We start from the raw sequence: 14,950 nt of genomic DNA on the forward strand, positions 1-14,950 counted from the left end.
AGAATATAAATCAAAAGAGCTGTAGGTTGTTTTAGGATTCTGGCAATGGCTTGTCTGAGGCTTCATGACACCACCCCTAAATATATCTTTCCCTAGGTAACTATTTTTGAATTAAAAAGTAATATTTTTTTTTGCATAATGTACAACTGCACAAACATCCTTTTCTTTATTATGATCTCTACAGTGGCTTCTACTGGTGTGCTACATAACTGGGGTGGAGAGCTGATTGGACTATAGAAGACTGTAGACCTGGTATGACTACAACCCACCATATAAATCATATATAATTTCTACTACCTTAACAGCAAGCATAGTTAAACACAAAGCTTGGTTTGTATCACGGTATTTAAAAAAAAAGCAGTAAAATATGTAGATACTTCCCCCTCCCACAATATATTGCCTCAGTACACCATTTACAAACAGATTTATGATACAGCACTATATTCATTGCGCTTTCCTTTGAAGATAATTGCAAATAAAAGTGGTATCAGTTTTAATATGTTTCTAAATAAGCATATCAAAATTGATAGAGACTTAAGCTGTCTCAATGGCTTAACTAAGCAGCCAGTGTTTTCATAAATTCTGGCACTGAAAAGTGGGGAAGCAGATAGTCTCCCCCTGTCTCATTAAGGCATGCTTTTTATAAATTTGTGGTACTGTCTCTGAAATAATAAATCCTGTTCCTCTTTAGCAACCAAATGTCAGTTTAATATCAACTCTGAGTGGCAATTTCCAGCTAGTAAATTAAATCTGTTTTGCAATCTGTTTCACTGTATTTGCCATTTAGGACAGCAAAATGGTTCTGTGAAAAGTATTAGCTTCTAAAGAATTTATGATTGTCATTTAATTTATCTGCCCTGTAGTTTAGGTGAATACAAATGTGAGTATTCAGATTCTTTTTTGAGCTCTGGTAATTCAAAATGTACCTGGAAGTGCACCAGATTAAGCTGCTTTCCATATAAACCAACAGTAAACACAGGTTCCACTAATACAGGCTTTAAAAATAGCTAGGAATTGAATAAAACTATGCAAAACGGACACTGCAAAGCAACTTTCTGGATCTATCCAGGACAGACATTTGCTGGAGAGCAGACAGAGCAAACTTGCAGAAGCATATCACTTACAAAGCAAACTTACCTTGCATTAATGAGGTACTGTGCTAAGCTGATGTTTGCAGGGGATCCTGTGATTGTAACTTGTCGTTCTGCAGAGCCTTCTGTGGCATTAGCAATCTTGATCTGCGCTCCTGACATCTGCCTGATTTCATTTATCTTACTGCCTTGTCTGCCAATAATGCAGCCTATTAACTGGAGTGGGACAAAGACTGAGATTAGTGCCACAGACACAAGCAAAAACCATTTAACTGCAATTTGTAGTATTGATAAAAAAAACATGGTTATGAAAGACTCAATAGCAAAACAAAAGATTTTTGCTGTGCTGTTTGGTAGGAATAACTAGCAGGGTCTATATCAGCTCAGTGTTCATACTTGAATTATACAAGTCTTGTTGCTCACAGGGCTAGGTAATCACAGATTATTTCACTGTCGTCTAAGGCAGAAAATGGCATTATGCTGTAGTGCTCATGAACACAAGATACTGTCCCGGTCTGAATTTCCAGCCAAGAACAGTAGCTGGAAGTCCGACAATACCAAGCGCTATCAGTGCTGCATTGCACCAGTCTAGTGTGGCTGCTAGTCCCCAACCTTCCTTGGCAAACTTGGTCTTCACTTGGCCAGATACTGTGCTATTAAAATCAGTGGGATTTATAGCCATGTAACTGAAGGCAGAATTAGGCAAAGGGAAAGACTGAAATTTGCTCCCAGAGTAACTGCATTCCTTTTCAGAAGGTTAACAAAGCCTACATTTTGTGAAAAAAATTGAGCCTGTGTGTGCGCCCTTTGATCCCATAAAATTGCACTGCTGTTATCACTGCTGTCACTAAACAGTCTTTTAAAGATTGCTTAAATGCAGTTGGTGGAGCTATAAGCATGTGGAATTTGAATGCAACATTTTGAAGAAGTATTTTAACACTATCTATAAGGACTGCAGCTGCAGGGTAGTGACGGGGGAGCATGATAGTTGCTCCTCTGGCAGCCAAACAGCGAGTGAGCACCAAGCCAGCAGCTGGGGTTGAGATGTCATGGTTTCTCTAATGGTGAGGAGGACGCCAGCCTCCTGTTTTGTGGTAAGGTGGGCCAGACACTACCAAACTCAGCAATGCCCAGAACCAGTAGAAAACAAAAATCTTGTTATACTGGAATGCCAACGCTGGACCCTAGTTGCCAGTTTGGCAGAAAAAAGTGCAAAGATGCCGAGATTTCCTTGCCTTCCCACTCCACTGCTTCTGCTCCTGACATATTACTGTTTCTATTACTGTAGTACTTAGAGCCTCTGGCCAGAAAGTGATTCCCATTGTCCAAGACACTGTCCAGACATTTTATCAAAGGAAAAAAAAAAAAAAAAAAAAAAAGATCATGTCTGTGCTATGCTTAGTGACAGACAAGATGCCAAAATAGAGAGCCCAGTAGCCAAAACAGATACAGAGCACAAGGAGCTTGTGCATGAGAGAAAAATGGAGTTTTAGAAAACACACACACAGACTTTCCCATTCTGTTTAAATTTGAAGGCCTCCTTTAACTCCTTATCCTTATCCTGAGGACCTGCGTTAGTATATGACTGCCAGGTGCCAATGCAGAGGCTTTTACATGCCTTGCTGAGATCCTTGTGATGAGGATGGAGAACTTGCTGATGCGGACACTTCCTAGGCACGTGACTGTGCAGGAGGTAAGTCTTGTGGATTAGCTATGAAAAAAGCAGTTCCTATGGCAGCTCAGGGACTCTGCTCAGGAGCTGCCTGCTCTCTTAGTGACCTGGTGGAACTGGGAGTTGAATATTACATCTTTAGCTTTGACTCACCTTTGATTGCTTTGAATTTAGAGCCCAAATAAGGTGATGGGCCCTTTTGCTGAGGGATTGTTATGCCAGACCAATATAACCCGCGAATACCCAGGTAGCCTGGGAGAAAAGTACTGTTTTATGAACTGACCACTGTGGTGAAGAATGGGGACCTTTAAGATTTCTCTGTGCACACATGCGAGCACATATACATACACTGATTATTATTATCAGCATAGGGTTTCCTAAATGTCTGCTTTCTATACTTTACTCTCACTGGCCTCCATGACTCACAGACAGTTAAGGTGAAGCAGGAGAGAAGACCACTTAGAGCACAGCTGGTAGCTGCGATGCCAGCTTTTGTTTTCTATCCTCGTATGCCATCATTATGTGAAAAGGAAAGCAAGTCCAACCACAGTATCATGTGCAGCAAAGCTGAGAACACTAGACTCATTCTTATCTGTTAAAACCTGATGATGGAGTTCCACGTTTTTCTTCCCATGAATCATTTGCATGTCATACCTTAGATATAATTTACCCAAATCTGGTCTGAGGCATTCCCTGCTGTGGAAGTAGAACAGAGCCCCAGTGGAAAAACTTTACCTGGCTGTTAACTAGAATTGTTCACAGAGATACGAAATCAGCTTGGGATGGCCAACAGGAGTGCAGTGAGTGTACAGTTAGTGGAGGCTGTCAGTATTTCCCTCTGCCAAAACCAGGCAGACTAATTGTTCTTGAAGATCATGATCTTGAAGCTTTTGGTCAACAATCCATCTGTTGGTATTGATGATCTTGTTAACCAGTGCCTAGGATTTAGGCTCAGTGAAGCAGCAATTCTGGCAGCCCATCACATCTTCAGAGTCCCCTGACTGATGCCAGGCCTGAATATGCATCTGGTTGCTTTAATAGATTATATCCTAAAATATGTATTTATATATATTTTCTATATATTAATAGCAGAAAAATGTAGACTGCACTTATTCCCTTAAGTCTATCCAAAGCAGAAGCATGGAAATATAGTACGGTTACTTGGTATAAAAAATATGAGTTATACTGTTATCATTTAGAAGACTTTCAAGGTGGTCCAGCGAGCAGACGGTGCTGTTGCTGACCACAGGTGTTGGCGCTGGTTCAAAGCAGCAGAATTGCATGGCTCTGCTGGTTCTTCAGGCAAGTTATGAGCACACGGCAGTTTCACATCTCTTGTTCAACAAGTCTGTGAAGGCACCTGCAGGGTTAGTCAGTCAGGAGCCTGCCATTTTTATGTGACAGAGGGCTTCCAGTGATCATTCTAACCCATACGGGCCAGTAGGAATAATTTGCAATCACCTAAATGAATTTGAGTTAGATAACAAAGATTCAGTCCAGATGGGACAAGGATAATGATGTTGATGGAAGTATCTGGAAGAACCTGTTTCAGTGATACTCTGATTATGACATCTATCTGCGATGCAGGTAGGAAACTTGAGAGTCCTGTTATGGGCTGGGCTGATTCTGAAGGCCTGGTCAATGCCTTTGGCACAGGTACCTTAAAATCATACTTGACAAGAAGAAAAGGGCACCATCTTAATTCCAGTCTGAGGCTCTCCAAAGTTATCCTTTTCACTGTGGTAACAGGCTGCTTGAACATGCTCTGTAAGACATGACCTGACTTGTGCTACATGGTCACACCAGCTTGTGCAGCATACAGTTAACTCCACGGGAAGCAAAGTGATGCGGGAATGCTTGGGCTTTCATCTGTGATACTGATCTCCTTACATATTGCCATATTACTTATGTTCAAATTTGTGTAATATCTGAATATTCAACAGAGACTGATTTCTGGAAGAAGGCCAAGGAACTGGTTTTATTCCGTAAAGCTTTGATCAGTCAGGCCTTGGACATTTACCTGGCCTGCCTTGCTCTGAGAAGTCATGTCATATTGCATCCAAACAGATGTTTCTCTTTCCAAGACTGATCTTTCTAATGCCATCAGCTGCCTGCTCTGTCATTCTTTAGCTGGCTGTTTCACATACTTTGGCAGGTTACATGCACTTCAATTCCCCAAAAGTCCCTTGCAACAAAAGCAGGCTTCTTTCAACTTTGAAAGTCTTGCATGAAATGCTGTGTGTTGTACAGACAGAGATTCGCTGCTTTTCAAACTCAGCAGATAGAGTTAGGGAATGAGGAGGACAGTAACATGCAATATTTTTCAAGGACTTTAGGCGTTGCATTATTTTTGACATTCACCGGTTTGCATACTGCAAGCCTGACTCTTACTTACAGATGAAAAAAACAGGAGAAAGATCTCCAGAAAGCAGGTGATAAAGAAGAATGCATGAAAGAAGAGCCAAGCCTACTAGATATAAATATATATATGTGCGTGCATGCATTTTTATATATATATATATATATATATAATGCTTATTCAGTGTACCTTTATGCTAATAGTCCATGTGTCTGACAATTTCCTTTTCAAACCACTTCTCCTTCTGCCATAGCAGTGATCTGCACAGCTCACTCATGTGCTGTGTGTAAAAATCACCATTTGTCCTTACACCTCCAAGTCTCCGTTGATATCCCCTCCTTCTTGTACTGTGCTCATTGGGGAAAAACTGTTCCCCTTTCACTGTTGCCATACCAGTTATGACCTGTTTTCCCCTCTTTTAGTCTACCTCACTTTTCTTCATGACAAAAAAAAAAACCAAAACCTAAAACAGATTCTCCTTTTTGCCTTTCTCTAGTTTTCTTTTACCCTTCAGTAAAATTCCCCTAGTAGCAATGTAAAAAGGAGTGAATCAGGAATCTGGACTCCTAAAGGGAGGGACTGGCAGGAGGTCTACCATGATGCCCCTGCCACACACTGCTGCTGGTGATAGAGGTACTTCCCATAGGTCATGTCACTTCAGAGTCAGGCCCCCCCTCTTTTGTCCACCCCCCCCCATAAATGCTAAACTCACTGATAAAGCCTAATAAAGAAAAAAAAAAACACCCTATTATTATCTGCAAAAAGAAACTCAGCTAATTACCCTTAAAATACAACTTTCTGCTGTGTGTTGCCTACTTGTCTGTTTGCCTATGCCCACCAAACGGCGTTATTTCCATGCAGCACTGGGAGAGATCAGACATTTAGTCTGATGTTTATGATCAACATCCAAAGCTGCAGAGCATCGCTTGTCACAGGAGACAGCATCAAGCTCACGTTTTTTTTTTTAATACAGATATTTACATACAATCATATTCCATTTTTATCATGCATTTAGCGCTGGAAAAAAGGGCCAAGCAAGTAGCCTCTACATCTTGGTGTCTGCTGTTTCCAGCGCAGGAGCTGACCGTAGAGGTACATGTGGGCCCCTGTGCTACCTGCTGTCAGCCCAGAGCAAGCCCAGGGACTCTGGCAAGGGCTCTGCATTAGCTCTACTTCAGCTGCCACAGCAAAGCTCCCTACGAGAGTGACTGACTCGGTTATTTTTCATAAAGATGTACTCTGAGTCCTTTGCTTGCTGCTGCCAGTTCTTGCCCTTCTGTCCTCTATCACTTATGCACCCTGGGTTTTTCCACTGACAAGACTCTTGCACATGTAGGCTTTTACTTTGGGTTCTTTTTTTAGTTAGAAATGCCAGGGGCAGAGTACTCTACAGGGAGTGATAATCTCCTGAGGGATGATTACAGTTCTTTACAGACTTACTGCAGGGCCTTGGAAGAGATGCTTAAATACTCTGTGCCTCTTAAAAAGCAATAATAATAATAAAACTCGCTTTTCTTGCCAGGATAATGCAAAATCTGGACCACACTGATTTCACAGGCTTTGTAAGAAGGCATACAGAAAACAGATGACATTTGCAGAAACAAGTGCTGCTCTTTGTTTGTAACCTAGCAAGGCTGCAAGTCTGGGTGCCTTTCAATTTGAGGGCCCAGTGTCCATTCCCACCCTGCTCCCTCAGTCGGGCAGTAAGTGCTTCAGGGAGAAATTCTTCTCAATGCTAAGCAGTGCCTCAGTCCCCAAACTGTCTCACCTTGCTTCTGATGGCTATTGAGCTTTTGTAAACTTTCCACTGATTCTTGAGCTCATCTGGACATGTCTACTTGAGGAATCAAATGACATCTTCTTAGATTAAAGGAAGACAAAAATCCAGCCATATGCAAATGTATAAACAGTGAGGTACGCTTTTCTTATAACATTCTTATAACATTTCTTATAACATTCAAATGGGTTGGAAGCCACCCCAGCATCAGAGGCCGGCCTCATGGTTGTCTTAAAGGCTCGCGCCAATTCATGCTCTGCAGGAAATGATCTCCAGCTCTGCCAAAGTGGGAGTTCAGGCTCACCGGTTCCCCCTCGGGAACACCCATGGAGGAGGAAATGCCATCCTGACCACCCCGGAGGGTTATGTGGAGCCAATGCAGAATTTTACTGTAAGCTACTCTGAGAGCATTTGCCCACGTGGGTTCCCTCTAGGTTGTTTGCAGGGAAGTAGTTCTAGCTCCGTGAGAAAATACAGATGGCTCTTCAGCACACTATTTCCAACTTAGATAGATCTGCATTTCTGTTTCTATGAAGTATTTAGCAGAATTATAGCTTGCTTAAGTTTTTCTTGGTGTTTTCTGAGGAAAAGGTTGTTTTCCTGTTACTTGTCTCTGCCTGCCTCTCCCATATATCTGGGAAATACATCTAATCTTTAATAAAAGGGAATTTTCAGTTATTGGCTTGTTCATTTACTCTCAAAGGCCATTTTGTGGGGGCATCGGATCACAAAAAATCTTAAAACATCTGACATCTGCACCCAATCAGTTCCACCCAGGGAAACTACCCCTTCCACTCCCTGTCACTCTCTCTAGATAGTAGAGGGGTGGAAGCACTAGGGTTTGTGTAAAACACACTTATAATGTGCAACTTCCACAACAGCTGGAGAAGATCCCAGCACTGAAAGCAAGGCAAACAAGCAATGCCTCCTGGAAGAGGAGTCCACTGCCAAAGGCTCTCCTGCTTTGGAGGATAGCTGCAATCAGGTAATTACATACCTATGGCATACAGTATCATCTTCTATGCTCTTCACTCCTTTGGGGGTAAGTAAATAATCTTTTCTCTATTATTTCCATGATGAGCTAAGGGAACTCACTCTGCTTCATGCCCTTTCTTTGATTTTTGGAAAATACAATCAACCAAACCCCAGGGTAGTGCGGCCTGGCCGTAGCCCAGGACTCAGCTCACTGCTGGGGCAGATCCATAGGCTGGCCTCAGGACTGCAGCAGCCACCGCGAGTCCCTCCACAGGAGCACGCCAAATTAATTGACACAAGTAGCACCAAAATTTTCTCAACTTTTCTAGCACAGAAACAACAGGACTGCCCACTTTGGAGGTCAGAAGTGGAGACTCATTAGGTACAGCAGAGGTTTCTTGGCAGTGCTGGGCTAATGCTCTCTTTGCAGAGGTGGGAGTAACCAAATGTCCCTATAATGAGGAAATGTCCCTATGATGAGGAAAAGAAGATACAAGATAAAGATGAAAGTGATTTCTAAGAGGGACGTGGAGCAATGTCCCCTCTGCTCTCTTTATGAAGACACCCAGAAGTTATAACAAAACCTAGAAAGGCAAATTTTCTGCATTCGCTCTTTGGAGTGGAAGCCTGGGCTTTCAGCATATGGAAAACAGCTTTTGGTGAAATGCATTTCTTTGTTCCCCAATATCTCTTTGTTATTTAGCAACAGGTTAGTTGCAATTCTCAGCACACTGCATGACGGAAGCACCATGACCTTGCTACAGTAATTAGTAACAAGAGAAAAGATATTTTGGTCACTGCCTTAACACCTTTATACAAATAAATAATCAGTGCGTGGCACTGCCTGTCAAAGGGACCCGCATCTGCACTGGCCTGCTGCTTGCAGCAATACCCAGTGCCGCTGGCAGAAGCCAGAGCAGACACTGCTGAAGCTGAGACATTGTTTTTTAGAAGAGGGCTCTCCTTCCTTCCCACCCTGTGGTGAGCACAGCCTCCTGAGGATCACGCTGGCGCAGAGCATGCAATGACCCTGGAGTAGGTGCCTCCTTACTCATAATTTAGACAATGCTGACAAAAATCAATTTTGAGGGATGCGGTAACTGAGAGAGACAACTACCAAGGGCCAAAGTGTCACTTCCACTGTCCTGCCACCAGCCCAGCCAAGAGCTCTGCGCCGCACGGATCTGCTTTTACCTGCCCCACTGCTGCTGTTTGGTCAGAGCTGTCAAGAGGGATGCCAGCACATGCAGCTATGCCAGGAGATCCAATTTGCCTGCCCAAAGCACGGGCAGAGCAACCGCCTTGAGGAGACACAAGGGGAAGCTACTACCCTCCGCCAAAAAAGAAAAAAAGCTCCCAAGTAGCCTGTAACGCCTTCGCAGAGACCCCTTCCTTCCACGTCCATGTGAAAGTACAGCACCGGACACACACATGCACACACAATACAAACAACATGATAACACCATTTCACCATTTGTAGCACCTCTGCAGGCTGTCTTTTCTAAGCCCAGCCCCATTTTGGCCTTGTTTTTGTTGCTTCGGCCTTGTTTTTGTTGCTTTGGCAGCAACAGCAAAACACATGCTGTGTAGCTAGAAAAATCTTCCATTGCAAACAAGACACCGATGCACGTTTGCTCCTCAGGGCCAGTGGCTTCGCTGAGCCGGTGCGTTTTACACATCCTAGATGAGAAATGGGTATTTTTTTCTTTTCTACGGCACTACAGGAGACAGGGCGAACTCTCTCTTTCACCGGTATCGACCCTGAAAGGCTCCAGGGAAGTCAGAAAAGTTACCCTGGATTTATACTGCCAATGGCAAGAACAAAATTTACCAGACAGCGAGATTACAAAAACTTGCATTGTAAGGATAAAGACTGTGCTCTCGTAAAATTCTCAACATGTAAATTGGGTTATAAAGCAGGCAGTGACAAATCAGCAGGACATCCTTTAAGTAATGGCAAGCTCACCAAATCCCAAGCACTTATAAAAGAAGATTTACCTTTGCTGCTGTTCTGTTGTTTTGTGGTTTTTTTTCTTTCTGTAAATCATTGCCACTGAGTTTAATAGGGCTTACACAATATTGTAAGCATCTCTTAAGCAACACAATGTTATTTGTGAGCCCACTCGTGCTTGAAACTTTTTTTTACTAGAGGGGAAATTTTCCATTTTCCATGTGACTCATTCATAATGGAAACCAATAAAACCTCTCTTTGAAAGGAAACAGAATAAAACTGGGAGACGTTTTTATATGGCATGCACAATATCACTTAGGCGCTTCGAGGAGCTGTTTTAAGATTCAGCACCACATTGCTTAGGGTGACTGAGTTTGCCGATCACAGCCAGTCAAGGGTTCCCGGAGCGGGAATGCTTTTTAGCCCGTGTTTTATATAAACACTTATATTATACCTTTATATAACTGAAGTAGCTTTTAAGCTCAAGAAAAGTGCTGTTTAATTTGGCATTCATAAATTAACTGAAGATGAGAGATTTTGCCTACAGTGGCACAGGAGAGCGAAAGAAGAGAAAAGCGATACGGACTATTGGTCCACTTACATCGTTTGGAATAGTAAGTTCATGGGAACTGGTTGGAGTGGTGGCATCCAGTCCTAGTTAGGGACAGAGGGAAAACGTTACGCCAGCACTTTGCAAAAAGGGCAAGACATGACAAATGATACTTTAAAGAAGGAAACACATGGAGAGAAAAGAGAGGAGCAAAGAAAAGTAGAGAAGTGCTAGCGAAACAGAAAGGAAAGCAAGAGATGCAAAACTCAGCGAGTTGGACTAATTTTAAATGACTCTCATTTTAATCCACCTTTAACCCACCAAAATAACAAATGTCACATGAGGTTCCACAGGGTTATAAAAAAACTTCTGGAGAAATGAAGAGTTCACCTAAAAATAGTCTTTGATGTTTTCGCTAAATATATTAATTCAGAAATTAAGGGATGGCTGAAATTTGACCTGTCTACTAGGAGTTCTAAAATACAGAATATGAAAGTGGAAATCAGACCAAAAATTAATAAAACAAACTATATATATATGAAAGGAAAAATTAATGCATTAAAATACAGATGAGGAAAAAACTAGGAGAATTTGGAAGTTACATGTGGGATTAGTTCCTGAAGAAATGTTGGGAAGGGTAATTTTTAAAGGGAAAAGAACAAAATACTGTAAGCTGCATACATTTGTTTTTAAATTGGGTGGACAAAAGGAAAACGCTTAGGAGAAATGGAATTACTGCTCTAGCACACAGTAACATTACAGAAACAATACATCTCAAAAATATAACCAGGAAAAGATTAAGGAGAGGCATGTTAATGACAAGAATAAGGAAAATATAAAGCTAGGAAAGGCAATTTAGTATTACTTGTAGATATTTTATCAGATACACCGTTTGTATATTTTGGATGTAATTTCTCTTTCTCTCCTTTTCTCTTTTTTTTCTTTTATTATTACTCTGTAGAGACATGCCAAAAATAAGCATTTCCAACTAGAAAAGATGGAAAAGAAATAATTTTACCAAAAAAAAGAAGTGATCGCCCACATTTTACTTAAGTTCACATTCAGTTAAGAATTGTGTATGCTTATTTTACATGGAACATAAACAAGTAACTGATCAAGTTGCCCATAAAATTTGATGTATGTGATAAAATGTTATTTGCCATACAAAACATGTACCAGTATATAGGCACTTTCGTCATATAATTCTTAGATGCCAAGCCCATATGTACTGAAGTACAGTAAAATGGTTTATTGCAGGGTTGTGTGGCTTGAGTTCTCTTTTTTTAATCAAAAAGTCAGCTTTATTTGACATGCTTTAATAAGTATGGACCAGCTCTTGCAGTCCTTAAGTGAACTAAATTTCTGCTGCATTATGTGAGATATCTACTCGAGATTTGTCCCAGCAGTGATGATTACTGTAAATGCTGTTAAGACATTTGGCTCTGCAAGGAATTCCAGTTTCGGCATGCAGCAATTTTTTTTAATCAGGATTTCCATACTGCAAGAACATATGGTTTCCCTATATATGCTTCTTTCCGAAACATGCTACTGAACTGGGAATTTGAGAAGACACAGTCCTAAGTAGTTCGCCCAATACCAACTGGTACATACTGTATACTGCATAATAACTTGACAAGGACTGAAGAAAAGAAACTCAGAACTTTTAGCCAATGGCACGAATTAAGTGGTTTTGATTAAATAAATGGCACAAACAAAGCACGACGTTTTAGTAATGATGAAAGGAACTGCAACAAGAGGCATGGGGGGGGCAAGAACAAAGATTAATGTGTGAAAACAAAAGGATCACTGGTCATTGCGCACATTTATTATTAAAATGATGTAATGACCGTGGGAAACAAAGCTGTTAAGAAGAAGGACATCCCCAGGGGGTCACGGGTACGTACCAGGGAAACCAGGGGTGGTCTGCCCAAGGGGAGTAAAGGGGGGATGCTGCATAGCCAACTGGTGAAGCTTGGTCAACTGCAGGGCAGGATGGGAAATTAGAACTAACCAATCAAATGGAATTATTTCAGAGCAGAGAAACCATCTTACATGTTCTAAAACTGGATTAATTAAAATTATATTAAAAAAAAAAAAAAAAGGTTTAATCATTCATTCTAATCTACCGCAGAGAAAAAGAAACTGGTTATAAATGACATCTCTACTGTTATTACATGTAATTGCTATTGTTAATATTAACTAATTATCTATAGAATTACATATTAAAAGAACTCAAATATATCACATGCAAAAAAAGACCAAGATAACTGGCATTTGTTCCTGGGCCATTGTACTTTCTCGCAATTACTACACCAGATAAGAGATTCAGCCCAGCTAACACTGGGCTGAACAGTATGTTGTTAAGGAAAGGCATCCTTAGGCTGTGGCTTTATTGTTAGCTGTAGAAAGCAAATGTTGCCCAGAACAAATAAGAGGGAGAGAAAGAAAAAGGGGATAATTTACATGCGCTGGACTCACGTCTGGATGCGGGATGGCATACTGGCCCTGAATCGTAAACGCCTGCGAATAACAAGCACAAGGGAGACATGGATCAGGCAGCTCGGCCAACAGTGTTTCCCTTTCCATCGGACTACAGAAAAGTCTCCTGCCGGTTCCCCAGCTAGCACCACTCTTTTCTTCTTTTTGAATGCAAAGAAAGGCTTAATTCTCTTGCGCTGCTTGATATCACTGGCCTGACACAGAGAGGCTCTGCCCCCCTTCCCCGTCTGTCCCATGGCGAGATGCACCAAGGGGAGCTGCAGAGGAATGGGATGGGGACCCCCAACGTGGCTGGGTCTTATGTTGCACAAAAAGCCAAATATCCACCCCAAATCCAGCTGTGTGCACCTCAAGAGCAGTGCCTGGGGTATGGTTTCTGGCATCATTCCCTGGCACAGGGCTCCTGGCCAGCAGCCCCACTGCCGGGCAGGATGCCATGGCATGCCTGACATGAGCTAGCACAGCCCTCCATCTGTCCTGCTGGCTCTGCTCAACGGCATACAGAGAAAAACTATTTAAAAAAAACTACATAAAGTATAATTTGCTATTATATCCTGTAGGGCTTTTCTAAAAGGAATGGCATGTCAGAACAAATTTAAAGGGCTTGTGCTTAGACAGGCAGGAGAGCAGAAGGACAAATTATAACATACAAATATTCGTACTGGGAGAATTATAAACAGGCAGAGAGCTGATTAGCTTAGTTTGCAAAATACTTATTTGACAAAAGGCCTCTTAGAAAGTAATGAATCCTCTGCAAATGATAAAACAATTCATTTAATGGAGTTTGGATAATAAAACCTCTAATGACCCAACTGCTTAATGCACATTTCTGCAGGGGAATTTCCCTTCTGGAGTGGAAACATTTCATTTAGTTTTCAAATTAGTTATAAAACAAGGCCACAATCCAGCAAACATTAGGTACATGAGTGGTTTTTGAGGCAGAAGTATGCTCTTGAGCTCAACGGGATGTTCACGGGCGTACATACTCGCACTCGTTTATGGGGGACGGCCGTTACAAATGGTCTATAAATGAAAAGAAAATGCTCCAGTCCAGCAAAACAGATCATCACTGCCATTAGTCTTAAGCAAGCACATATTTAAGCAAGCAAGCAAGCAAAGCATGTGTTTAAGTGCTTTACCAAAGGAGGATGAGCTTAAGCGAATGCTTTGCTGAGTGGGGGCTTTGTGCCTACGGTTGAGCACTGGAGCAGCCTCACAGATGTTATGTTTGGAAAAGATGCTAAGTTTGTGAGCAAATACTGGGTCTATAAAGCATTAATTTGGTCTCTAGGCCTCTGTGTTGGATCAGGGATAACCTGTCTGATCCTGGCTTTACTTCAAATCCAGCGAAAGGAATATCTTTTACGTGTTTTCCCAATCCGTGGTCTGTGAACCAGCAAGAAATCACTGCCAAAAAAAATTTAAAAAAATCACCAGCGACCCTAACAAAGGTCGCCTGCTTCCCTCATCACCTCTCTCCTGCACGCTTCCAGGTGTATACAGGAGGAAGCAAGCACAACTGGGGAAATCACTGCAATAATTCAGATGCAGAGCTCAGCCTAGTTTTTATTTGGTTGACAATGAAGACCATCAAGGCAGCATGGACAAGATGGGTCTTAAATTTTTTTTCTTTCCTAGTAAAAAAGATGTTCTTCACTTCTTATGCTCCCAGAAGGTCACTTGATATTGTTTCGGGTTGAGCAAACCCATCTTTGGCTGTGTCACCCCTTGGTGGAAGACCCGTGCCCTTCCCATGGCTCAGGCGGGCCAAGCCCGAGTGTGGTGGCAGTGGCTCTCATGTCTGTGCCACAGCAAGTCACTGAGCATGTGAGCCATGGCGCTGCTCCCAGCAAAGGCAAGGGTGACTCTCCTGCTGATGCACTGGCATTAGTAAGAGCAGGAGCGACCTGGTCTACAAGTCCTCGATTTAAAACACAAAGCTGTTAGGAGACAGAGCAAAGCTGCACCATGTGAGTACCCTTTCTAACAGCAATGTAGTATAGCGGGTAGAAATTTTTGGTTTGTTTCCGTCAGGCAGGAGCTGGACTTTTTTTTTTTTTTTCCTCCATACGTTGG

The 14,950-nt window shown here is 42.0% G+C and overlaps 1 protein-coding gene across 3 annotated transcripts in view; it reads right to left on the reverse strand.

Annotated features, from left to right (window-relative positions):
- LOC106492873 (poly(rC)-binding protein 3-like) overlaps positions 1-14,950 on the reverse strand; it is a 153,197-nt gene that overhangs the window by 18,626 nt on the left and 119,621 nt on the right. For all 3 annotated transcript variants that reach the window (XM_067291160.1, XM_067291161.1, XM_067291159.1), the window contains exons 9-12: positions 12,854-12,895; positions 12,280-12,355; positions 10,427-10,479; positions 1,138-1,307 (exon numbers count right to left, since the gene is read on the reverse strand). In XM_067291160.1, the coding sequence (XP_067147261.1) occupies positions 1,138-1,307; positions 10,427-10,479; positions 12,280-12,355; positions 12,854-12,895 (341 nt within the window). The remainder of the gene's footprint in view (positions 1-1,137; positions 1,308-10,426; positions 10,480-12,279; positions 12,356-12,853; positions 12,896-14,950) is intronic.

The sequence above is a fragment of the Apteryx mantelli genome, chromosome 2 (genome assembly GCF_036417845.1).
Source record: "Apteryx mantelli isolate bAptMan1 chromosome 2, bAptMan1.hap1, whole genome shotgun sequence".
NCBI lineage: Eukaryota > Metazoa > Chordata > Aves > Apterygiformes > Apterygidae > Apteryx > Apteryx mantelli.